Below are 26,049 nucleotides of genomic sequence, written 5' to 3'. Positions count from 1 at the left end.
CAGAGACATTCAGGATTCTACTTCAGCTATCAGCGAAGCAGGGCCATGTGATGCACCAATTTGATGTCAAGACTGCTTTCCGGCACTCACCAATCGAGGAAGAAGTGTATCTGGAACAGCCACAGGAGTTTGTAAAACGCGGATCAGATGGGGAGAAGTTAGTATGTCGACTAAATAAATCAATTTATGGTTTGAAATAGGCTGCTAACAACTGGTACAAAGAGCTGGCAAACTTCCTACTGACACAGGGGTTCACCAGAAGCAGGAACGATCACTGCTTGTTCGCAAGATCAGAGGCAGAGGATCACACATTCATCTTGGTCTGGGTTGACGACATCATAGTAGCATCAAGAAGTATGACAGTGGTCTCTGATGTCAAGAAGGCACTAGAAGCAACCTTTCACATGGAAGACAGAGGGAGACTACACTGGTTTCTGGGTCCAAGAATCAGACGAGATGAGGGCAAAGTCACAGTCGACCAAGAACGCTACATAGAAACAATGCTTGAGCGGTTTCAAATGGATCAATGCAAACCCTCAAGAACTCCAGCTGATTTGAATTTGAAACTTCGGACAGCACAGAACGGAGACGAAGAAGTGGACCAGAGGATCTACAGAAGCTTGGTTGGATCACTTCTGTATCTGGCCAAACAGACGAGGCCAGACATCATGTTCACAGTCAACATTCTGTTCAGACACATGAATGCACCTACCACTCAACACTGGATGTGCGGAAAACGACTTCTGCGATATCTTCAAGGTTCAAAAGGTTTAAAACTTACTTACACAAAAGAGGCTAGTTATGATTTAGTGGGGGAAAGTGATGCAGACTGGTCTGGAGACGTGAACGACAGAAAATCAACAACGGGCTATTACTTCAAGCTCAACGGACGTGGCGCAGCACTCAGCTGGGGTGCCAAGAAGCAGGCCACAGTTGCTCTTTCTTCATCAGAAGCAGAATATCAGGGCATGGCAGCAGCAGTTCAGGAAGCACTCTACCTGAAACAACTTCTAGAGGATTTTGGCATCCAACAGAAACGTCCAATAGCAATTGGAGAGGACAATCAAAGTTGTATCAGACTTTGCCAAAACCCATTCATGCACAAATGGAGCAAGCACATCGAAACAAAGTTTCACTTCATTCGTGACAAGACTGAGGATGGGACTGTTTCAATTCATTACGTCCCTACAGACAAAATGGCAGCGGACATCTTCAAAAGTCCTTATCCGTTTCGAAAGTGGAAACATTCAGAGCAGTTTTGATGGGAGCAGACTCTACGCAATCAGCTCAAGTCTGAGTGGGGGTGTTAGAATATCGATCAAACTATAGTCTTAAACTTAGTGAGAATTAGAAAGAAAGTTTGACTTACCAGATTAGAAAGACAAGCAATATGACTTCGATCAAAGAAATTATATAAATGAATCGTCAAGAAATGGTGCTGAGAATCAATATTCGGTTCAAATTGGCGAATCTAGATAACTATTATTAGAGTTAGATTAAGTGATGTAAAATCTTCCCAGCATGTATTAAATGATGATGATATCTCCGGAAGTGTGAATGAATTCTTAGAAAAGTGCAAATGCATTCCATTTATGGTTCCCATTGCGACTGATTTGCAGAAGCAAACCATATTGGGCAACCTTTGCGACTCCCACTATAAATCACGGTGCTAAGATTAGTTTTGTATCTTGACTTTTTGACACTGATAATGGGTATATATACAGCTGATTTTTGAGTCCTTTTTCATCCCCAAATTCAAATCACCATCTTGATCTAATAATCAGATCTCTCCTGTAAATCTCTAAATTCTTCTGTAAAATATCATTTTGTTATTCTCTCATTTTTTGAGAAATTAATTCTTTTACTTAGTTAAAAACGCTTTTTATTCCGCTTGCGAGAGTCCATAACCCAACATGTATAAAGATAATCTGTACTTGAGTCCAAGTATTTCAAGCAAATTTAAACTTTATATAAAACTTACTCAAAAAAGGCAAAAACATTATTTCGATAGAACTTAATACTTAATTTTTTGAAACTAATTGTATTTTGAGATGTTTTTGAGGGGTCAGTATTTGTCGTCAAAAAGGTAGTTGTGAAGAAAAAGCCAAAAACCGTTAAGTTAATTTTGAAGCGATATACTATGGTACCAACACTTGATTTTTTTTGAAACATCATGAACATGATAAAAACTATTGAGTTCAAATCAGTCTAACAAACAGTTGATGGTTTGTAAATTTTCATGCAACTTTCTGACGATCTCTGCGTCCATTTCATTGAAAATTTTCGATACTTTTTTCTAAATTTTCCTGAAGGAGCTATTTGTTTTTGCAATTACTGTTATCAGTAATCGCTCAAAAGTTATGCGTCACTCTGATGCGTTCCCGAATGTTTTTTGAGTCTCTAAAAACATCGTATACTATTTTTTTCGGATTTTTTCTTGACAATTTAGTGGGTTTTCCGCTCAATTTTTTGCCTTTCAAAAATGTTATTCATTATGTAACTGTTGTATGCATGCTGAGCACCCGATCTTGATTTTACGTTGAGTTCTTTTTTATTTTGTCCATTAAAATCCGACTTTCTCTAGCGAAACAACTATTAAAACAAAGAAAAAACAAACAACCTATTATGTTTAAGCGCAGAAAACGATTAAAAAACCTCACTTAAAAGTTCAAACTTCCTGGTGTTTTTTCACTCCTTGGCTCAATTCATGCTCACGAAATATGAATCATGCCTAATGAGTGGAAATGGTTGCAAATATTTCTCAAATCGCTGCTTTTAACCATGAGACTTCATACAGACCTTGACTAATGACCTATTCCCTGTAATGAGAAACACGCTCAATAGGGGTAATTGACGTTGGCACAAATAAGAGGCTAGTTTAATTAATCGGATTACCCAGTGAATCGAACTTGGTACATCTTGATAAGATACATACTAAATCTTGGTAAGTCTTGCCAAGATCTTGACATGGTACTTACCAAGAAAACATCGAGATATGTACGAACTTGGAAGTTTTTTGCATGGCTGCCAAGAAAAAAAATCTTGGCAAGATTTTCAAGAAACATTAACCATGACATGGCAAGGTATATCAAGTATTAAAAATTCAATAGCACCCAAAAACAAGATGTAGCAGGAAATCATAAGATAAAGCAGGAATTGTCAAGAATTATCATCAATGTCGGAAAATACTGCTACTGTTAGTTTATTAACCAACAAATGAGCCGCTTTGTTCCAGTATAATAAAATTTTTAAGTGGATGCTAGCTCGGTATGTACATAGTACACACCTTATACAGGACCGCAATCACTCCATTCTGATCGTAATTATTCCCCTCAATCAAATCAGATATTAACTTTAGCAATGCTCTAGGTCAATTAACAGCAGTTATCGAGAGCAGAGGACAAACGACTTCAAAAATTTTTTTCTAAGAAATAATAAAAGTAATCGCCTGATATTAAAGTAACAATTGTGCAGTTCTACATGATAATTTAATTTCGTGTTTTGTCATTGAAATGGATGTGACTTGTGATTTTCTTTTTTGGTAATTTTCACCACTAATTGCTAATTGTCACGCAGAGCTAATTCTCACTACTTCGATTCATAGCTAAATTTTTGTCTGGATTGTTTGGTCATGGCCGATTTTTCTATGGATTCCCGGTTCATATTTCCACCCCCTCACTTCGGGTTGCTTACAAAAAAGTTTTCTATGTGTCAAGAATTATCAAGATCTTATCAGGTTACGCCAAGAAAATTTCTTGGCATGTCTTGATAAGATCTTGCCAAGATCTTATCAAGGTGTTCCAAGAAATTTTGTCTATCAAGACCTTGGCAAGATGTTTCAAGTTTTGCACGAGTTGACAAAATCGGATAATTGAACGAAAAGACCAAAGAGCATTGGGTAAGTTGGCATTGGGTAAAATGGAATTGGGTAAATTGCCATGTAACCGAGAAATCCGTTTTACAGTCTTAGTAAATGGGAGAGAGCATTTCAAATAGGATTTAGCTTATTCTTTTATATATTTGCTACTTTTAAGTGATTATTACCATATAAGGGAAGTCAGAAAGTAAGATACAAACCTGTTGGAACGTGGCCCTGAGGTTACTCTGTGTGTGGGTGGATCCGATGTAGAGCATCCTCACTTTCGCACCACCAGTTGAAATAGCCACAAAATAGACACCCCTCTGTAGGGGGGCTGTCTTCAGGGCAACATCCACTTTTTTCCAACCCATAACTCGCAAATACTGGTTGCAATCTTTGTGTACGTGTCGCAATGAATCTGATCGAGTATCGTCTGATGATGACAAAATTCACAAACTGACCGTGACCAAAAGTAAGATCTTGTACTTATGGGAAGCGTAATATTGTTTCTGAAATGCTTGGCGGCTTTTTTCTACAAAAAAAAATAAACGTTCGCTAACTTGAAATGAACAAATTTTAATTAGAAATACCTTAAAAGAGAATTTGAAGAAACAGATTGAATGGTGTTGTAGAATACTAGCGTGCATCAAAGTAGATAATCGTACACTTCCTCTGAATGGAAGCACTTAGAAACCTTGCTGTTAACAGCTAAAACTACTAAAAATCTCTGATTCTTAAGAGAATGAGCTCCATTAATTTTTAATTAAGAAAGCTTCTAGTTGGAAGAGAAATATGTATATAAAAATAAATCAAATATTGAAAAAGGCAGTTGTAATCGAAAATCTATATTTAATATGTCCTAGAGGACAAAAACAAGAATTTAGTTCATTAACAATCAGGCATGGGTAAATTTTCAAATGAACCAAAAGAACACCTGATGCTCGTATCTATTACGACTAGTAAATATTTGGGAAAAAGCCAATCAAGTGATAACGTTCCAACGCTGTTTTTATTGCAGATCAAATTTTATAACAGTCGTGTTAGCCGAACTAAATACCACATGAAAATCAATACGAGACAATGCGCGCATTGTCTCGTATTGATTTTCATCTGGTAAGGAAAATTTGCCTAAAGGAAAGCGGTGTAAGGAAAATTTACCTAAATGCAAAAAAACAATCAAAAATGCCAGAACAGCATATTTTAACCTTATTGGGGGTTGAGGAATTCATTGAAAGGTCAACAAATGGTTTAAAATGAATTTGATTGTGAACAAATGGTTGTTGAAAACTTTGTGCGATTGATTAGCGATGTGATTAAAGGCTTCAAAGGCTTGTTCGAATTCAACTTTAAAGAGTTAGAATTCGAACAAGGAAATCCGCTTTAGACGTTCTAGTTTCTAATTCCTTACAAAATAAACAATTTTATAGCCTTAGGGTTCCCAAAAAAGTAGTTTTTCTAGTTTTGTAATTTATGGCGCCAATAGTGCTGTGAAATAATACCGTTTAAAATTAAGAAAAGGAAATAAATGGTTGAAAAGTTGAGAATAAAATTGTTTATTATAACTGGCTGAAAAGAATATAACCCTTTAACACAGTTGGTTGTAACAAAAATTATCAACACAATTTGGGTAGCGAATGAATTTGCAAATAAAAGCGCTCCGAAACCCAAGAAAAAGCAGTAAAACTGCTTCAATATGCCTACAAAAATTGAAAACAGCTGTTTGAAAGCTAATGAAACAATGATTCAAAAAAAGAAATTATTTGAGTTTTTGAATCAATGTTTCATAAGCTTACACTTTATGGGTATTTCGAATATTTCCAAGTGTTAAGCTCAAAGGAATTCAATAACAAAGTGGCGTATGAATTCTTAAGTTCTCCCGAAAAGGTACATTAGCTTCAAATTATCATGTAAAGCAATTGTAGAAATGGGAGAGAGAGAGAGAGAGAGAGAGAGAAAATCGAAGGATAAAAGAGACGTTATATGCTCATAGAGTATTTTAATCGACTGGTATCAGCAAGGGAGTGGTAGGAGACTGATTTCAAAATAGGACAAATCCCACTGGGCTACTGGTAGAAGTGGAATAAGTCAGACAACAAACAACCAGCTAATGACCACCGGCCACTTTTCCCACAACCCACCCACAAACAACACTCTATCAATTATCACACAAGTCTCATGGCACCAGTGGTGTCATAGATTTTCATTTTTCCTCATTTTTTAACAGCTTTAAGAAACTTTACTTTCCATCTTTGACCAGATGACTTTGCAGTTTTCTTACTCGAGGAAGATAAAACAGCAAGTTAAGAATTGTCGAAAGGATTCTGAATTCTACTCAGGTCGAGGTGGCCACAGCGAATTGAGCTCTGATCAGACCATCTCCGAAGGCACACATGTTCTCTGTGCGTTCGAATTACATGGTCTGGAGAAGACATCGAGCGCACTTTTGTCTGGAAAATGATCTGGAACTTATCTGATCAGAGGTTACTTCGGTCTGGGACGGTCTGATCATAGAGAGTTTCAAGCGCACAGTAGTCTGATCAGAGGCGATGTCGAACATTTTTTTTTCATTTTTTTTTCGTTTTTTTACTGAAAGATATTGTCTCTGCTATGAGTCAACAAGGCAGCAGCATTCTGATCAAAACCCCATTGGGAATCTAATGGGGTTAATCAGATAAGATCTGGAATTAATGTAGATCAACACGATTTTATGCAAAGCTGTCTAATTTCATCTATTCGGTTAAAAAATTTGAATTATTGGCATACTGAATGAATCTTTTTGGGCTTGTGTTTCTTTTCTCTGGTAATATTTTTGGAATTGGCTTTTCATTAGTAGAATATATGATTGAAAACATCATTTTTCTTAAAATGAATATATTAGAGCGCTTTTGAGAGATGGCTCATGTTCAAAATCATTCTCTGGTCAGACTTTTTGAACGCACTTTAGTCTGATCATAGGCAATTTTGAGTGAACTTCAGTCTGCTCAGAGAGGATTTTGAGCGCATTTTAGTCTGATCATAGGGAATTTTGAGCAAAATTCTATCTGATCAGAAGCAATTTTGATTGCTTTTAGGTCTGACTATAGGTGGATTCGAGTGTACACTAGTCTTATCAGGGGTGACTTTTGAACTCACAATAGTCTGACCAAAGGAGGTTTTGAGCGCACGTTAAGTGAACATGGAGCTTCGAGCAGACGATAGACTAATCAGAGGACAATTCATTCTGGGTTGGTCTGAAAAATACGATAAAAGTGCAATGTCCTATATATATATATATATATATATATATATATATATATATATATATGTATATATATATATTATATATATATATATATATATATATATATATATGTATACATATTTTATATATATATATATATATATATATATGTATATATGATATTGCACTTTTATCTTATTTTTTCCAAACATAGACATAATTGTTGGAGTAAAATTGATGTTGATTAAAATTGCAAAAACTCATTCTTTATGTTTTTGAAAAAGTAAGCTCAAGTTTAAATTACAGAAATACGTATTTGACATTCCAATGTACTTACTTACTAAATTATGCTATATAATCTGCACCCCGGTTTGGTTCAGACGAAATGGCCTCTGATCACACCGTCCCAGACAAAAACGACCTCTGATCAGACCAACCCAGAATGAATTGTCCTCTGATAAGTCTATCGTCTGCTCGAAGCTCCATGTTCACTTAACGTGCGCTCAAAAACCTCCTTTGGTCAGACTATTGTGAGTTCAAAAGTCACCCCTGATAAGACTAGTATGCACTCGAATCCACCTATAGCAGACCTAAAAGCACTCAAAATTGCTTCTGATCAGACAGAAGTTTGCTCGAAATTCCCTATGATCAGACTAAAATGCGCTCAAAATCCTCTCTGAGCAGACTGAAGTTCACTCAAAATTGCCTATGATCAGACTAAACTGCGTTCAAAAAGTCTGACCAGAGAATGATTTTGAACATGAGCCATCTCTCAAAAGCGCTCTAATATATTCATTTTAAGAAAAATGATGTTTTCAATCATATATTCTACTAACGAAAAGCCAATTCCAAAAATATTACCAGAGAAAAGAAAACACAAGCCCCAAAAAGATTCATTCAGTATGCCAATAATTCAAATTTTTAACCGAATAGATGAACTTAGACAGCTTTGCATAAAATCGTGTTGATCTACATTAATTCCAAATTTTATCTGATCAACTCCATTAGATTCCCAATGGGGTTTTGATCAGAATGCTGCTGCATTGTTGACTTTTAGCAGAACGTTTTCTGAGCAGAAAAAGAGATTAATTTTCCCAATATCAGCGTGTATGATAGTTTAAATTCAAAGTTATATCTTCGTTCGTTATCAATCACCCTTGTCGTCAACTGCTTTGTGTAATGATTACTAAGATATCGTTAAATATTGTCTCCTGGGGGAAACAGAAAAAGATCCAAAACTTTTTACAGGCTAAATCTGCATAGGTGGTTTGTGAATTACCTTTTAATATTTTTGTGCTGTCGGTGCTCATCCACCATGCATTCTTCAACAAAATTTATGTCAACGAAAAAAATATTTTCTTTAACTTCAATTTGTGAGATTTTGAGTTAAGTGGTTTACTAACGCTCATTGTCGATCAAGTTTGTCTCCAAATTTTGTTGTTGTTACTTTCAGATTATGTTGTTGTTGAGCTTTTTGAGTTTTTTGATGTTGCAACATCATGGCATAGAATTTCTTATTTGTCAATTCCGTGTTCTTACTTTTTGATTGCCAGAAGATCAAAGCTGAGTAAAGAGTTCCACAATTTAACGAAAACGTTATCAACAAGCTATGAAATTCTCAACTGTTTAAAAACCCACTAGAATAAATTTTCTAACAAAAAGTTCCAGATTGACAAAAATCAAGAGAAAAAAAAACCCAGACTTTTGTGTCATAGTAATTGAGCACTTGTGAAGACAATATCAGCAACAAGCATTACCTCAATTTATAATCAGTTAAAGTTCTAAGCTCTCGACTACCCAGAGCGCGAGCCGACTGTCGTAGGTCTGGTTAGTTTTTATGGCCATCGACACTGTCGATGGCCGGACTCTGTCGACGACTGTTTTTCGAATAACCAGAACAGAGCACCGACTGCGATATATTGGGCCATGTACACAGTGAATGCTGTTATTATAGATCATACATAGTAGATATAGTGGCAATCGAAAATTTCGAAAATATGTTATGAAGTTGCAATTTTAAATGGGCAACGCCGTAACTATCGGTTATCGGAATCCAACTGATTACTTCATAAATAATTTCATAATTGGGCCACAGTTCTGAATGCATGCGAAGCTGAATGCCTACAGGGATTGTGTTTTGTGGGGTGCTGTCGGGGGTAGGGGAAAGGTGTGTTGTCGGAATGAGAGCTGTTGCAACAGAATAGTGCACTCAAAGGTCTTCAAGTAGTTGTATATTACGAAGTTGTGCGTGAGAAGTTGTTTTCGAGAAGTTGTGTTTGAGAAACTTGTGATCTTTCCGAGTGTGTCAGATGAGGTATTCTCTGATTTGCAGATTATAGAAGGTTTGTTCATTTGCAACATTCCAGTGGTAATAGTATTAGCAGATGTCGAAACCGAAGACTCGTAAGATCATACGATTGTCATAATATTATTCCTTGGAATCAGAACTGGTTGATTTGATCGACGGTTTGAATTCTGAAATTTCTGAAATAGCTTTAACCCGAAAAAGGATACATGATGAAAAGAGCAGCTCATATCTGCAGGCGTTATCAGTGGTACCCCCATTACCCCCAGCCCCACATAGCCCCACCCATAGTCCCCTTCAAACCCCATCAATCCCCCATCAATCCACCCCACATCATCCCCTCCGCCAATTTCACCCCTCAATCCCCACCACTGACATCTTTCCATACGTAAGCTAGCGTGATTGATTCCCCCGACAGCCCGTCCCTCCGTGCCCCCAATTGTCCCACCACAAAAACGCGCCGCTGCGCTACTCAACACAGCCCCCTGATGCAGTTAGAAGGAGCCAACCATTCACAGAATGTTTGAGAGCAATTCACCCAAACTTGCCGGTTTTGTCGTAGCATAATTGTGTCACATGATGTGCATTGATGGGAAAAGGTGATTTCTTTGTGCTGATAAAAACCAGAATTGTTTTCTAACCGTATTCCCAGCAAAATTATTCACTGGCGTCAATTCTATAAAATTCAGACTTCGCTTCATGCTCTTTCATTTCAAAACTTATAGCGGCCAGATACGCACACAGTCCAGTCCGAACGATTACGAAGTCGGGGAAATTTTACTCAAATTTTGACTCACTACTAATCTCCACGTGATCAGTGGTACCCTCGGGTGCAGTCTCCGGCCGCTTGAGAATCAGTATTCATGTAATGGTTTCAGAATAGCTGCCAGCCAAGAAGAACAGACAAACCCGATTCGGTCACAGCACTTGCGGCACAGTAATGAGAGGAAAGATCGTATAAGAAATAGTACGATTAATAGAAATTAAAAATAGATCTTCAAAACAATTAGAAAACATTTTCAATTGAATGGATCTGGTTCATGAAATTGTTTGATCCTTTTACACAAAATGATCACATGCTGTAAAATATTTTATGAACCAAGTCATGATCATGTTATAAATAACAATTATTCAATTTTTACTTATCAGATCACATTTTAAGTTTTAACTAGCAGGCCCGCAAAAGCATCGCAAAAAATCATTTAAAAGAATAGGTTTAAAATTGAGATTTTTTTGTATCAGCTCGGGCTGTAAGCCATGCCCATCCTTCAACAGCCAGAGGTATTACGTTAAGTTATCGATGTGTTTTGTTTCGTAAATTTCCCAAGTAACACCAATTTTTTTTATTAAAGACTTAATTGGCTGAGATATCCTGCAAATTTTAGTACCGCTAAGACTTGTACAGATAACGAACTTCTACATAGCTTAGCAGAGCGCAACTCATATAAAACATTAATCTATATGTTTAAGGTGCGGTAAAACAGGCAAAGAGCGGATGAGAATTAAATCCTAATTTTTCGAAAAAATTCGCATCTTTCGAGATCACATTTTATACTCCCAAATTACCTATAAATTCCAAGTCCAACACCCAAACACGAATGAACGATTCATCTCCCCATACTCAAAAGAGCTGCGGCACTTACAGCTGAAAGCCCCTAGGGGATTACATGTGCTGCAAGTGCCGACCAACTGGGAGCGCGAAAGCTGGAGATGAAAAGTCCAAACGTGTCCAAGTGAAGGACTTGGCCAATCTGACTCCATCATAATTGGAGGTGAACATTAACAATCTATTACAGTAGATGAGGTCGTCACATACGACGTAATCTTAAATCCGTGCTTTAAGAAAGTGAGAAAATAAAGTGAGAAAAGAAAGTGAGAAGAGAAAGGGAGAAAAAGTGATAAAAGATAGTGAGAAAAGAAAGTGGAAGAAAGTGGGAAAAGAAAGTGAGGAAAAAAGTGGGAAAAGAAAGTGAGAAAAGAAAGTGAGAAAAGAAAGTGAGAAGAGAAAGTGAGAAAAGAAAATGAGAAAAGAAAGTGAGAAAAAAAAGTGAGAAAAGAAAGTGAGGAAAGTGAGAAAAGAAAGTTAGAAAAAAGGGAGGAAAAAATGAGAAAAGAAAGCGAGAAAAGGAAGGGAGTGGGAAAAGCAAGTGAGAAATGGAAGTGAGAAAAGAAAGTGAGAAAAAAACGAGAAAAGAAACTGAAAAGAAAAAGAGAAAAGAAAAAGAGAAAAGAAAAAGAGAAAAGAAAGTGAGAAAAGAAAGTGAGCAAAGAAAGTGGGAAAAAGAAAGTAAAAAAAAAGTGAGAAAAAAAAGTGAGAAAAGAAAGTTGGAAAAGAAAGTGAGAAAAGAAAGTGAGAAAAGAAGGAGAGATGAGAAAGTGAGATAAGAAAGTGAGAAAAGAAAGTGAGAAAAGAAAGTGAGAAAAGAAAGTGAGAAAAGAAAGTGAGAAAAAAGGTGAGAAAACAAAGTGAGAAAAGAAAGTGAGAAAAGAAAGTGAGAAAAGAAAGTGAGAAAACAAAGTGAGAAAAGAAAGTGAGAAAAGAAAGTGAGAAAAGAAAGTGAGAAAAGAAAGTGAGAAAAGAAAGTGAAAAAAAGAAAGTGGGATAAGAAAGTGGGATAAAAAAGTGAGATAAGAAAGTGAGAAAAGGAAGGCAGAAAGAAAGTGGGAAAAGCAAGTGAGAAATGGAAGTGAGAAAAGAAAGTGAGAAAAAAACGAGAAAAGAAAGTGAAAAGAAAAAGAGAAAAAAAAAGAGAAAAGAAAGTGAGAAAAAAAAGTGAGCAAAGAAAGTGGGAAAAAGAAAGTGAACAAAAAGTGAGAAAAGAAAGTGAGAAAAGAAAGTTGGAAAAGAAAGTGAGAAAAGAAAGTGAGAAAAGAAGGAGAGATGAGAAGGTGAGATAAGAAAGTGAGAAAAGAAAGTGAGAAAAGAAAGTGAGAAAAGAAAGTGAGAAAAAAAAGTGAGAAAAGAAAGTGAGAAAAGAAAGTGAGAAAAGAAAGTGAGAAAAGAAAGTGAGAAAAGAAAGTGAGAAAAGAAAGTGAGAAAAGAAAGTGAGAAAAGAAAGTGAGAAAAGAAAGTGAGAAAAGAAAGTGGGATAAGAAAGTGGGATAAAAAAGTGAGATAAGAAAGTGAGATAAAAAAGTGACAAAAGAAAGTGAGAAAAGAAAGTGAGAAAAGAAAGTGAGGAAAGTAAGTGAGAAAAGAAAATGAGAAAAGAAAAAGAGAAAAGAAAGTGAGAAAAGAACGGGAGAAAAGAGTGAGAAAAGAAAAAGAGAAAAGAAAGTGAGAAAACAAAGTGAGCAAAGAAAGTGCGAAAAAGAAAGTGAAAAAAAAGTGAGAAAAGAAAGTGAGAAAAGAAAGTGAGAAAAGAAAGTTGGAAAAGAAAGTCAGAAAAAAAAAATGAGAAAAGAAAGTGAGAAAAGAAAGTCAGAAAAGAAAGTGAGAAAAGAAAATGAGAAAAGAAAGTGAGAAAAGAAAGTGAGAAAAGAAAGTGAGAAAAGAAAGTGAGAAAAAAAAGTGAGAAAAGAAAGTGAGAAAAGAAAGTGAGAAAAGAAAGTGAGAAAAGAAAGTGAGAAAAGAAAGTGAGAAAAGAAAGTGAGAAAAGAAAGTGAGAAAAGAAAGTGAGAAAAGAAAGTGAGAAAAGAAAGTGGGATAAGAAAGTGGGATAAAAAAGTGAGATAAGAAAGTGAGATAAGAAAGTGAGATAAAAAAGTGAGAAAAGAAAGTGAGAAAAGAAAGTGAGAAAAGAAAGTGAAAAAAGAATGTGAGAAAAGAAAGTGAGGAAAGTAAGTGAGAAAAGAAAATGAGAAAAGAAAAAGAGAAAAGAAAGTGAGAAAAGAACGGGAGAAAAGAGTGAGAAAAGAAAAAGAGAAAAGAAAGTGAGAAAACAAAGTGAGCAAAGATAGTGCGAAAAAGAAAGTGAAAAAAAAGTGAGAAAAGAAAGTGAGAAAAGAAAGTGAGAAATGAAAGTTGGAAAAGAAAGTCAGAAAAGAAAGTGAGAAAAGAAAGAGAGATAAGAATGTGAGAAAAGAAAGTGAGAAAAGAAATAAAGAAAAGAAAAAAAGAAAAGAAAGTGAGATAAGAAAGTGAGATAAGAAAGTGAGATAAGAAAGTGAGAAAAGAAAGTGAGAAAAGAAAGTGAGAAAAGAAAGTGAGAAAAGAAAGTGAGAAAAGAAAGTGAGAAAAGAAAGTGAGAAAAGAAAGTGAGAAAAGAAAGTTAGAAAAGAAAGTTAGAAAAGAAAGTGAGAAAAGAAAGTGAGAAAAGAAAGAGAAAAGAAAGAGAAAAAAAGTGAGAAAAGAAAGTGAGAAAAAGGAGAAAATGAGAAAAGAAAATGAGAAAAGAGAGTGGAAACGTAAATGAGAAAAAGTGAAAAAAGAAAGTGAGAAAAGAAAGTGAAAGAAAGTGAGAAAAGAAAGTGAGACAAGAAAGTGAGAAAAGAAAGTGAGAAAATGAGAAAAGAAAGTGAGAAAAGAAAGTGAGAAAAGAAAGTGATAAAAGTGAGTGAGAAAAGAAAGTGAGAAAAGAAAGAAAGAAAGTCAGAAAAGAAAGTGAGAAAAGAAAGAGAGATAAGAAAGTGAGATAAGAAAGTGAGATAAGAAAGTGAGATAAGAAAGTAAGAAAAGAAAGTGAGAAAAGAAAGCGAGAAAAGAAAAGGAGAAAAGAAAGTGAGAAAAGAATGTGAGAAAAGAAAGTGAGAAAAGAAATAAAGAAAAGAAAGTGAGATAAGAAAGTGAGATAAGAAAGTGAGATAAGAAAGTGAGAAAAGAAAGTGAGAAAAGAAAGTGAGAAAAGAAAGTGAGAAAAGAAAGTGAGAAAAGAAAGTGAGAAAAGAAAGTGAGAAAAGAAAGTGAGAAAAGAAAGTTAGAAAAGAAAGTTAGAAAAGAAAGTGAGAAAAGAAAGTGAGAAAAGAAAGAGAAAAGAAAGAGAAAAAAAGTGAGAAAAGAAAGTGAGAAAAAGGAGAAAATGAGAAAAGAAAATGAGAAAAGAGAGTGGAAACGTAAATGAGAAAAAGTGAAAAAAGAAAGTGAGAAAAGAAAGTGAAAGAAAGTGAGAAAAGAAAGTGAGACAAGAAAGTGAGAAAAGAAAGTGAGAAAATGAGAAAAGAAAGTGAGAAAAGAAAGTGAGAAAAGAAAGTGATAAAAGTGAGTGAGAAAAGAAAGTGAGAAAAGAAAGAAAGAAAGTCAGAAAAGAAAGTGAGAAAAGAAAGAGAGATAAGAAAGTGAGATAAGAAAGTGAGATAAGAAAGTGAGATAAGAAAGTAAGAAAAGAAAGTGAGAAAAGAAAGCGAGAAAAGAAAAGGAGAAAAGAAAGTGAGAAAAGAATGTGAGAAAAGAAAGTGAGAAAAGAAATAAAGAAAAGAAAGTGAGATAAGAAAGTGAGATAAGAAAGTGAGATAAGAAAGTGAGATAAGAAAATGAGATAAGAAAGTGGGAAAAGAAAGTGAGAAAAGAAAGTGAGAAAAGAAAGTGAGAAAAGAAAGTGAGAAAAGAAAGTGAGAAAAGAAAGTTAGAAAAGAAAGTTAGAAAAGAAAGTGAGAAAAGAAAGTGAGAAAAGAAAGAAAAAAGAAAGAGAGAAAAAAAGTGAGAAAAGAAAGTGAGGAAAAGGAGGAAAAAATGAGAAAAGAAAATGAGAAAAGAGAGTGGAAACGTAAATGAGAAAAAGTGAAAAAAGAAAGTGAGAAAAGAAAGTGAAAGAAAGTGAGAAAAGAAAGTGAGACAAGAAAGTGAGAAAAGAAAGTGAGAAAATGAGAAAAGAAAGTGAGAAAAGAAAGTGAGAAAAGAAAGTGATAAAAGTGAGTGAGAAAAGAAAGTGAGAAAAGAAAGAAAGAAAGTCAGAAAAGAAAGTGAGAAAAGAAAGAGAGATAAGAAAGTGAGATAAGAAAGTGAGATAAGAAAGTAAGAAAAGAAAGTGAGAAAAGAAAGCGAGAAAAGAAAAGGAGAAAAGAAAGTGAGAAAAGAATGTGAGAAAAGAAAGTGAGAAAAGAAATAAAGAAAAGAAAGTGAGATAAGAAAGTGAGATAAGAAAGTGAGATAAGAAAATGAGATAAGAAAGTGGGAAAAGAAAGTGAGAAAAGAAAGTGAGAAAAGAAAGTGAGATAAGAAAGTGAGATAAGAAAGTGAGATAAGAAAGTAAGAAAAGAAAGTGAGAAAAGAAAGCGAGAAAAGAAAAGGAGAAAAGAAAGTGAGAAAAGAATGTGAGAAAAGAAAGTGAGAAAAGAAATAAAGAAAAGAAAGTGAGATAAGAAAGTGAGATAAGAAAGTGAGATAAGAAAATGAGATAAGAAAGTGGGAAAAGAAAGTGAGAAAAGAAAGTGAGAAAAGAAAGTGAGAAAAGAAAGTGAGATAAGAAAGTAAGAAAAGAAAGTGAGAAAAGAAAGCGAGAAAAGAAAAGGAGAAAAGAAAGTGAGAAAAGAATGTGAGAAAAGAAAGTGAGAAAAGAAATAAAGAAAAGAAAGTGAGATAAGAAAGTGAGATAAGAAAGTGAGATAAGAAAGTGAGATAAGAAAATGAGATAAGAAAGTGGGAAAAGAAAGTGAGAAAAGAAAGTGAGAAAAGAAAGTGAGAAAAGAAAGTGAGAAAAGAAAGTGAGAAAAGAAAGTTAGAAAAGAAAGTTAGAAAAGAAAGTGAGAAAAGAAAGTGAGAAAAGAAAGAAAAAAGAAAGAGAGAAAAAAAGTGAGAAAAGAAAGTGAGGAAAAGGAGGAAAAAATGAGAAAAGAAAATGAGAAAAGAGAGTGGAAACGTAAATGAGAAAAAGTGAAAAAAGAAAGTGAGAAAAGAAAGTGAAAGAAAGTGAGAAAAGAAAGTGAGACAAGAAAGTGAGAAAAGAAAGTGAGAAAATGAGAAAAGAAAGTGAGAAAAGAAAGTGAGAAAAGAAAGTGATAAAAGTGAGTGAGAAAAGAAAGTGAGAAAAGAAAGAAAGAAAGTCAGAAAAGAAAGTGAGAAAAGAAAGAGAGATAAGAAAGTGAGATAAGAAAGTGAGATAAGAAAGTAAGAAAAGAAAGTGAGAAAAGAAAGCGAGAAAAGAAAAGGAGAAAAGAAAGTGAGAAAAGAATGTGAGAAAAGAAAGTGAGAAAAGAAATAAAGAAAAGAAAGTGAGATAAGAAAGTGAGATAAGAAAGTGAGATAAGAAAATGAGATAAGAAAGTGGGAAAAGAAAGTGAGAAAAGAAAGTGAGAAAAGAAAGTGAGAAAAGAAAGTGAGAAAAGAAAGTGAGAAAAGAAAGTGAGAAAAGAAAGTTAGAAAAGAAAGTTAGAAAAGAAAGTTAGAAAAGAAAGTGAGAAAAGAAAGAGAAAAGAAAGAGAGAAAAGAAAGTGAGAAAAGAAAGTGAGAAAAAGGAGGAAAAAATGAGAAAAGAAAATGAGAAAAGAGAGTGGAAACGAAAATGAGAAAAAGTGAAAAAAGAAAGTGAGAAAAGAAAGTGAAAGAAAGTGAGAAAAGAAAGTGAGACAAGAAAGTGAGAGAAGAAAGTGAGAAAGTGAGAAAAGAAAGTGAGAAAAGAAAGTGAGAAAAGAAAGTGATAAAAGTGAGTGAGAAAAGAAAGTGAGAAAAGAAAGAAAGAAAGTGAGAGAAGAAAGTGAGAAAAGAAAGTGAGAAAAGAAAGTGAGAAAAAAAAGTGAGAAAAAAAGTGATAAAAAAGTGAGAAAAAAAAGTGAGAAAAAAAAGTGAGAAAAAAAAGTGAGAAAAAAAAGTGAGAAAAAAAAGTGGGAAAAGAAAGTGAGAAAAGAAAGTGAGAAAAGAAAGTGAGAAAAGAAAGTGAGAAAAGAAAGTGAGAAAAGAAAGTGAGAAAAGAAAGTGAGAAAAGAAAGTTAGAAAAGAAAGTTAGAAAAGAAAGTGAGAAAAGAAAGAGAAAAGAAAGAGAGAAAAGAAAGTGAGAAAAGAAAGTGAGAAAAAGGAGGAAAAAATGAGAAAAGAAAATGAGAAAAGAGAGTGGAAACGAAAATGAGAAAAAGTGAAAAAAGAAAGTGAGAAAAGAAAGTGAAAGAAAGTGAGAAAAGAAAGTGAGACAAGAAAGTGAGAAAAGAAAGTGAGAAAGTGAGAAAAGAAAGTGAGAAAAGAAAGTGAGAAAAGAAAGTGATAAAAGTGAGTGAGAAAAAAAAGTGAGAAAAGAAAGAAAGAAAGTGAGAGAAGAAAGTGAGAAAAGAAAGTGAGAAAAGAAAGTGAGAAAAAAAGTGAGAAAAAAAGTGATAAAAAAGTGAGAAAAAAAAGTGAGAAAAAAAAGTGAGAAAAAAAAGTGAGAAAAAAAAGTGAGAAAAAAAAGTGAGAAAAAAAAGTGAGAAAAAAAAGTGAGAAAAGGGAGTGAGAAAAGGGAGTGAGAAAAGAGTGAGAAAAGAGAGTGAGAAAAGAGTTAGAAAAGAAAGTGAGAAAAGAGAGTGAGAAAAGTGAGTGAGAAAAGAGAGTGAGAAAAGAAAGTGAGAAAAGAAAGTGAGAAAAGAAAGTGAGAAAAGAAAGTGAGAAAAGAAAGTGAGAAAAGAAAGTGAGAAAAGAAAGTGAGAAAAGAAAGTGAGAAAAGAAGGAGAGATAAGAAAGTGAGATAAGAAAGTGAGAAAAGAAAGTGAGAAAAGAAAGTGAGAAAAGAAAGTGAGAAAAGAAAGTGAGAAAAGAAAGTGAGAAAAGAAAGTGAGAAAAGAAAGTGAGAAAAAAAGTGAGAAAAGAAAGTGAGAAAAGAAAGTGAGAAAAAAAGTGAGAAAAAAAGTGATAAAAAAGTGAGAAAAAAAAGTGAGAAAAAAAAGTGAGAAAAAAAAGTGAGAAAAAAAAGTGAGAAAAAAAAGTGAGAAAAAAAGTGAGAAAAAAAAGTGAGAAAAGGGAGTGAGAAAAGGGAGTGAGAAAAGAGTGAGAAAAGAGAGTGAGAAAAGAGTTAGAAAAGAAAGTGAGAAAAGAGAGTGAGAAAAGTGAGTGAGAAAAGAGAGTGAGAAAAGAAAGTGAGAAAAGAAAGTGAGAAAAGAAAGTGAGAAAAGAAAGTGAGAAAAGAAAGTGAGAAAAGAAAGTGAGAAAAGAAAGTGAGAAAAGAAAGTGAGAAAAGAAGGAGAGATAAGAAAGTGAGATAAGAAAGTGAGAAAAGAAAGTGAGAAAAGAAAGTGAGAAAAGAAAGTGAGAAAAGAAAGTGAGAAAAGAAAGTGAGAAAAGAAAGTGAGAAAAGAAAGTGAGAAAAAAAGTGAGAAAAGAAAGTGAGAAAAGAAAGTGAGAAAAGAAATTGAGAAAAGAAAGTGAGAAAAGAAAGTGAGAAAAGAAAGTGAGAAAAGAAAGTGAGAAAAGAAAGTGAGAAAAGAAAGTGAGAAAAGAAAGTGAGAAAAGAAAGTGAGAAAAGAAAGTGGGATAAGAAAGTGGGATAAAAAAGTGAGATAAAAAAGTGAGAAAAGAAAGTGAGAAAAGAAAGTGAGAAGAGAAAGTGAAAAAAGAAAGTGAGAAAAGAAAGTGAGGAAAGTAAGTGAGAAAAGAAAATGAGAAAAGTAAGTGAGAAAAGAAAATGAGAAAAGATAAAGAGAAGAAAGTGAGAAAAGAACAGGAGAAGAGAGTGAGAAAAGAAAAAGAGAAAAGAAAGTGAGAAAAGAAAGTGAGAAAACAAAGTGAGCAAAGAAAGTGCGAAAAAGAAAGTGAAAAAAAAGTGAGAAAAGAAAGAAAAGAAAGTGAGAAAAGAAAGTTGGAAAAGAAGGTCAGAAAAGAAAGTGAGAAAAGAAAGAGATAAGAAAGTGAGATAATAAAGTGAGATAAGAAAGTGAGATAGGAAAGTAAGAAAAGAAAGTGAGAAAAGAAAGCGAGAAAAGAAAGTGAGAAAAGAAAATGAGAAAAGAATGTGAGAAAAGAAATAAAGAAAAGAAAGTGAGATAAGAAAGTGAGATAAGAAAGTGAGAAAAGAAAGTGAGAAAAGAAACTGAGAAAAGAAAGTGAGAAAAGAAAGTGAGAAAAGAAAGTGAGAAAAGAAAATGAGAAAAGAAAGTGAGAAAAGAAAGTGAGAAAAGAAAGTCAGAAAAGAAAGTGAGAAAAGAAAGTGAGAAAAGAAAGTTAGAAGAGAAAGTGAGAAAAGAAAGAGAGAAAAGAAAGAGAGAAAAGAAAGTGAGAAAAGAAAGTGAGAAAAAGGAGGAAAAAATTAGAAAAGAAAATGAGAAAAGAGAGTGGAAACGAAAGTGAGAAAAAGTGAAAAAAGAAAGTAAGAAAAGAAAGTGAGAAAAGAAAGCGAGAAAAGAAAGTGAGAAAAGAAAATGAGAAAAGAATGTGAGAAAAGAAATAAAGAAAAGAAAGTGAGATAAGAAAGTGAGATAAGAAAGTGAGAAAAGAAAGTGAGAAAAGAAAGTGAGAAAAGAAAGTGAGAAAAGAAAGTGAGAAAAGAAAGTGAGAAAAGAAAATGAGAAAAGAAAGTGAGAAAAGAAAGTGAGAAAAGAAAGTCAGAAAAGAAAGTGAGAAAAGAAAGTGAGAAAAGAAAGTTAGAAGAGAAAGTGAGAAAAGAAAGAGAGAAAAGAAAGAGAGAAAAGAAAGTGAGAAAAGAAAGTGAGAAAAAGGAGGAAAAAATTAGAAAAGAAAATGAGAAAAGAGAGTGGAAACGAAAGTGAGAAAAAGTGAAAAAAGAAAGTGAGAAAAGAAAGTGAAAGAAAGTGAGAAAAGAAAGTGAGACAAGAAAGTGAGAAAAAAAAGTGAGAAAAAAAAGTGAGAAAAAAAGTGAGAAAAAAAGTGAGAAAAAAAGTGAGAAAAAAAGTGAGAAAAAAAAGTGAGAAAAAAAAGTGAGAAAAAAAAGTGAGAAAAGAAAGTGAGAAAAGAAAGTGAGAAAAGAAAGTGGGAAAAGAAAGTGAGAAAAGAAAGTGAGAAAAGAAAGTGAGAAAAGAAAGTGAGAAAAGAAAGTGAGAAAAAAAAAGTGAGAAAAGAAAGTGAGAAAAGAAAGTGAGAAAAGAAAGTGAGAAAAGAAAGTGAGAAAAGAACGTGAGAAAAGAAAGTGAGAAAAGGAAGTGAGAAAAGAAAGTGAGAAAAGAAAGTGAGAAAAGAGAGTGAGGAAAGTGAGAAAAAAGTGAGAAAAGAAATTGAGAAAAGAAAGTGAGAAAAGAAAGTGAGAAAAGAAAGTGAGAAAAGAAAGTGAGAAAAGAACGTGAGAAAAGAAAGTGAGAAAAGGAAGTGAGAAAAGAAAGTGAGAAAAGAAAGTGAGAAAAGAAGAAGAAAGTGAGAAAAGAAAGTGGGGAAATTGAGCAAAAGAAGGTCTTTTTGATAGTTGCTCTCAATTTATCTATTTCGGGGCACTTTCTGAAGGCTCTGCTCAACTTTTTGAGTTTCTTTCTGTCAGACTCTTGGCTTTTCGTTTTATAGACAGAATAAATTAATGCCGTCTGCAACCGCTCAACAGCAACAATAATTTGTTGCTCAAATTTTTCGATCTCAGCTTTAAAGCTTTGCTGCAGTCCTTTTATTGGTAAAGCAGTCATGTCTGAAAGTTAGCTTTAACGAAGAAAAGCGAAGAACGTTTTAGCCAAGAGAAGCGAACAAAAGTTATAGCGAAGAAAAGTCAGGAGGATAACTGAATTGCAAGATAAGAGTCTGAGAAAATGAAAAAAATCTGAGCAAAACCTCACAAACCTTTAGACCAGTTCAGACCTGCCCGCCCTAATTAATTTTGATCACCAATGGATGCTTACCAAATCGTTGGCCATCTGGGATATGCAAAAACGAATGATAATATGTAAAAAGAATAATCAGTATTGCATTAAAGCAATTCAATGTAACGGTTAACCTCAGTTAAATGTCAACAGTTCAAGGTTTCACACGCGTGCACCTAAACACACATACATACACACACACGCGCGCGCGCGCAAACAGGTTCACACACAAACGCACAATGATAAAATTCAGTGGTTGTACTCCAAGCCATGGTTAACGTCAGTTAAATTTTATCAGTTGAAGGTCACAAACACACACACACACACAAACACAGTCACATAGACGTAAGCGGTCAAGTTAAAAGAACGTTCGAAAACAAATTGAACGTTTGAAAAGCAAGCAAACGTTCGAAAACGAATTGAACGTCCCAAAACCGAAAGGAGCAAAATGGTCATTTGAATGCCTACGTGCACACACACGCACACACACACACGCGCGCGCACACACACATACGCATGCATGCTCATGGAAACACGCACGCACATACATAAAACCAAGTCACAGAACACGCTGCATGTTTAAGGACCGTTAAAACATGTGAAGATTGGCGCTTAAACATGGTGGTATAGGATGCATGCATTACGCTAGGCTGCATGTTTAAGGGACGCTAAAACATGTGAAGATAGGCGCTTAAACATGGTGGTATAGCATTCGAGTTAGAATTAATATATAGATGCTTTTTTCGCCATAGAGCGGATTTTGAATAGCAAAACAAGATCAAACCATGACACCATTAAAGCATGATTTCAAGAGATATGTAGAACTTAAATTGAGCTTACGCAGCATTGTAATTAGATTTTGCCGCTTTAAAAGGCATTTGGCAATTACATTTTGTAACTCGAGCGTCAGTTGGAAATTTACGTTTTTTCATGCCAGATGAATGACAGTCGGTAATTTTATCTGTCTATTTTGAGGGCAACTGGCAGTTAATTCGGACCAGTTCATGGACTGTCGCCAATTCATTGCAGCCAGTTTAATGGTAGTCGACTATTATTTCTGCGGTCTAGTTGAAAGACAGTCTGCAAAAAATTCACGCACAGCTAAAGACCAGCCCGATGGTTTATAGGTAGTGTGATCTGCAGACTAAAAATTGGAATGTTTTAATTGAACATATAAATGAGCAGTCCAACAAACAGTTTAGCTTTTTTATGATTCAACGCTGATTTGAACGGACAACAAGCCAAGGGGCGGTTAGTGTTTTGCAATTAGTTACACTTTCATTTTAGTAGAAGGCAACTACACGAAAAATCAAAATATACGACTCGGAAATGCAGCATTCCGAAATTTTGTTTCGTAAAAATAATTAGATAAATTAAAACTATTGTCAGACTAAAAAGGTTTGTATTGGGTCTCTCAATATTGTTTAGCTTCAAAATTTTCACCCAGTTGATGGGAAACAGACAAGAAAATTCACCCTGTTGGACAAAAACAGACAAGAAAATTCAATATTGTTTAGTTTCAAAATTTTTTCTAAAAATTTTACCCAGCCAACAGAAATCAGATAGGAAATTTCGTTGATCTACTATTGACAAACAGCCATCGCAAATTGAGCTTACAAAGTATAGGTTTTCATATGAAATTCTCGCATCAGAAACCACGATAGCGCTGCGAAAACTGTTCATTATTCTCAGACATTCTGCACAAAGTTTTTCAGTTTTTCTTGGAACTCACTGTTAAGTGTAATACTTTTTGCTCTATTAAATGAGACCTCTACTGTTAAAAAGGTAGTATATATTTTTTATGCAACACTTGACTGCACTTCTTACAGACACCTTTTTTGTATTTTTTTCAAGGTGAATCTCTCATTGCAGGGATCTTTGTGCTTGGAAGCTCTAATATGTTCTGAGACATTGTATTTCGTAAAATGTGCCTTAAAAAATTGCAAAAACGTTTTCTATCTTACAAGAATCAATATGTTATTATTTATCTTGAGTTTTCAACAAAACTTTACACAAATGAAGTCTTTTTCCATAAAAACGAAAAGATTTCACTTTATTAAAACGCTCATATTTTTCTCAGGTTTCAGAACGATTCACCCTCAAAAAAGATTATTATTTTTCCGAGGTCTGTTGATATTTAGTTCTCGGCGTAAATCTAAAAAATTGAAACGAATGAATTATTACTAGCGTCTACTGTTACCAAATTTTGCAAATATTTTTACTCACTTTTAACACTACAATTCACTTTTCATATTTTAACCAATTAAACGTGTGAAATGAATATACAAGCTCCGAGGATGAAAAGGCGGTTCATTTATTGGAATTTTTGGTCAGTTTTTCACTTTAATTCTCAAAGTTGAAAAGTGGAAATTACTTTCCGTCGCAAAAACACTTTTTGCGGAAGGGCATTCCACAAAGAATTGTCCGAAGGTTAATTGCAGTATAATCCCTCATTTTATTAATCTTAAAACATTAAATCGTACAAGGATTAAATTTTTGTTTTAAATTTATCTACTGAACATAACTATAGCAACATATCTTCGGAAGTATTTTCCATTTTAGACTATTTAATTGCCGTGTGAAAACGACTCACACGTTATTTAAGCGCTCTCCTCATTGGGCGTCAAATTACGATGCGAAGGGCGAACCACATTTTTTGTATCTTGCTTTTGTTTTTGGTGCCGGTAGACGATAGTAATGATTTTTTACTTCTTGAATAGGAAACTTCAATGGGGAAACATAAAAAGCAACAATTGATTTAATCAATAAATGTTAATTAAAATGAATTGTTGGAAGAAAAAAAAAGGTATGAAATCGAGTAGACCTAACCTGCCAAATATGAAGAGACGAGACAGATTATGATTCGTAATATGGTCGCAAAAATTTCAAAATTATTCAGGCAGTTGAAATGACAGACTACCTATATTTAGGCTGTCAAAAGAAAGCACAAAAGAAATTTTTTGTCAACAAGTGTATAAATGATATGCTCTTCAAATTTATGTAAATTAAAATTTCGAGATGCGCAGTTGACGTTAATTTGTTGCTTCAACCTTGAGAATTGCTGCCTTCGAGTGTTTTAGGGTTAAGTTAGTTCATATAAATAAACGCTAATTTCACCTTCACCTTGTCTCACAGTGTCCTTCGAAAAATGGAAGTTTGAAATGCCAGTTCGAGATACGACTGAACGCTACGATTAATTCAGTTATGTGCTACTCGTGAGAAAATTGAAATTAGTGGCCAAATGGCAATTGTTTAAACGAAGACCAATAAGATTTAAAATCTTCATTTAATGGATTAGACCACAGTCCCGTAGGATTGTAGTGCAATCAATTTCATTAAGTTGCAAATTTTGGGACTGTTTTGGCCTTTCGTGGAAAACTGACAAAATTTCGTCAACCATTTGTCCAAGATTTTGAGCATATACACTTAGCCTTAAATCTTATTTCTGCAATTTGATTATTATTTATATGATACAGAATTCGGAGACTTAATTGTTTCTGTGAGCTGTGATATGGGTAGTTGCAAATCAGCTTATTGTCTTCCTAATCCACAATGAGTATTGAGAGGGACATTAAGTCCTGGGTTGAGGTTTGGCGGTGAACTTTCGTAAGAAATGCGGTGAAATGCGGTGAAAAAAAATTTCACCGCGTACTTTAAGAATGTTCCCTACCCGGGTTCGAACTTCGGACCTCCTGTAACTGCTTGTTCTACTGCGCCAACTGTCACTAACATACTTGATATTTATTGTGAGTTTAAATCAGATTGAGTAAACGTTTGAAAGCAAATGCGGTGAATTTTTGTAAGAAATGCTGTGAATCGCGGTGAATTATTTTTTTTTCACCGCAATCACCGCTTTCACCGCATTTCTTACATTAATTTGCTACAAAAGTCGATGCGGTGAGTTTTTGTAAGAAATGCGGTGAATTTAGCGGTGAATTTTTGTAAGAAATGCGGTGAAATATTTATTGTCACCGCCTTCACCGTAATCACCGCGTTTCTTACAAAAATTCACCGCATTAACCGCATTTCTTACAAAAATTTACCCAAAAACCTCGACCCGGGGTACTAATTAGCGGTTTTTCACTTCGGTCTAAACAACTTTTTGGTAAATATCTGGATTAGCAATCGAGAAAAATGATGACGGCATGAACAGGTATGAGAAAGGGTATGGAAATCGTGATCCTATTTTTTTCACTGTTGTCTATGCTCGAAAACAGGAATCATGGATAAATGTGATGGATATTTACAAATTCGCCAACTGTCACAAATGTTCACACACGGTGAAAATGGTCATGAATAATTTTAAACTTTGAAATCGATGGGATATTGACTTCGGCAATGATAAGTCCCTTCTGGCTGTGAACTTTTGTTTTAAGGAGAGCTAAACATCACACTACCTCTATCTTGGAATTTCAGATTTGGCATGTCTTAATTCAAGTCTCGAATCAAAACAAGTCTTGAGTGAAGTTTGGGGAGAGACTTGGGGAGAGGGAGGAAAAGTTTTCGACTGGTTTGCCACATAAATAGCAGGTGATGTTTAAATGGCGGAGCATAGTTATGGAACCCGTTTTATTTGTGCTCTAGGATTGTCTATAGGGTTGAATTTGTTTGACACAAGTAAAATAGACAAAAATTCTTTATTATTGTATCGTTGTTATTATTTCTTACTGAATTTAATGTTATATGTTTCTACAAATTGATATTGCAAATTCAAGACCACTCAGGTTGACCCCATACTTCAAAAATCATAAAACTACAACTTCATAATAAGGCATCTATGAAAAGCTGTAGTCATAGAACTTTCATAAAAGGGAGTTCTATGAAGTTGGGTTTTCATGAATTTTTTGAATACTTTATGGGAAGGAGGCAGAGTTATTGCTTTAAAAAACTAATTTGAAAACATTATCAGATATTAAGTTTTAAGCAAACACAGTATTCTGGAAAAGTTGTTGTCATAGCACTTCATAGAAGAAAAAAATAAGAAAAATAAAAAAAACATTTTTTTTATTAAACTGAATAGTTCACTGCAGCTCCTAAATATTTTAATGAAAGGTAATCTCAAGAGGTGGGAGTTCATCTACCAAACAAGAAAAAAAG

The 26,049-nt window shown here is 34.2% G+C and overlaps 1 protein-coding gene across 7 annotated transcripts in view; it reads right to left on the bottom strand.

Annotated features, from left to right (window-relative positions):
* LOC142350015 (uncharacterized) overlaps window positions 1-23,887 on the bottom strand; it is a 28,118-nt gene extending 4,231 nt beyond the window's left edge. Inside the window, exons 1-3 of one of the 7 annotated variants that reach the window (XM_075401940.1) lie at window positions 5,653-5,837; window positions 5,359-5,556; window positions 4,078-4,391 (exon numbers count right to left, since the gene is read on the bottom strand). In XM_075401940.1, coding sequence (XP_075258055.1) covers window positions 4,078-4,230 — 153 coding nt within the window. In that variant the 5' untranslated portion in view covers window positions 4,231-4,391; window positions 5,359-5,556; window positions 5,653-5,837. The other 6 variants (XM_075401932.1, XM_075401956.1, XM_075401915.1 and 3 more) reach the window with 6 other exon arrangements.
* Between the last annotated feature and the right edge of the window lie 2,162 nt (window positions 23,888-26,049).

Source organism: Convolutriloba macropyga, chromosome 1 (genome assembly GCF_964194025.1).
Source record: "Convolutriloba macropyga chromosome 1, txConMacr16.3, whole genome shotgun sequence".
NCBI lineage: Eukaryota > Metazoa > Xenacoelomorpha > Acoela > Convolutidae > Convolutriloba > Convolutriloba macropyga.
Note: the sequence above shows the minus strand (reverse complement) of the source record. Positions and strands in the feature narration are given on the sequence as shown.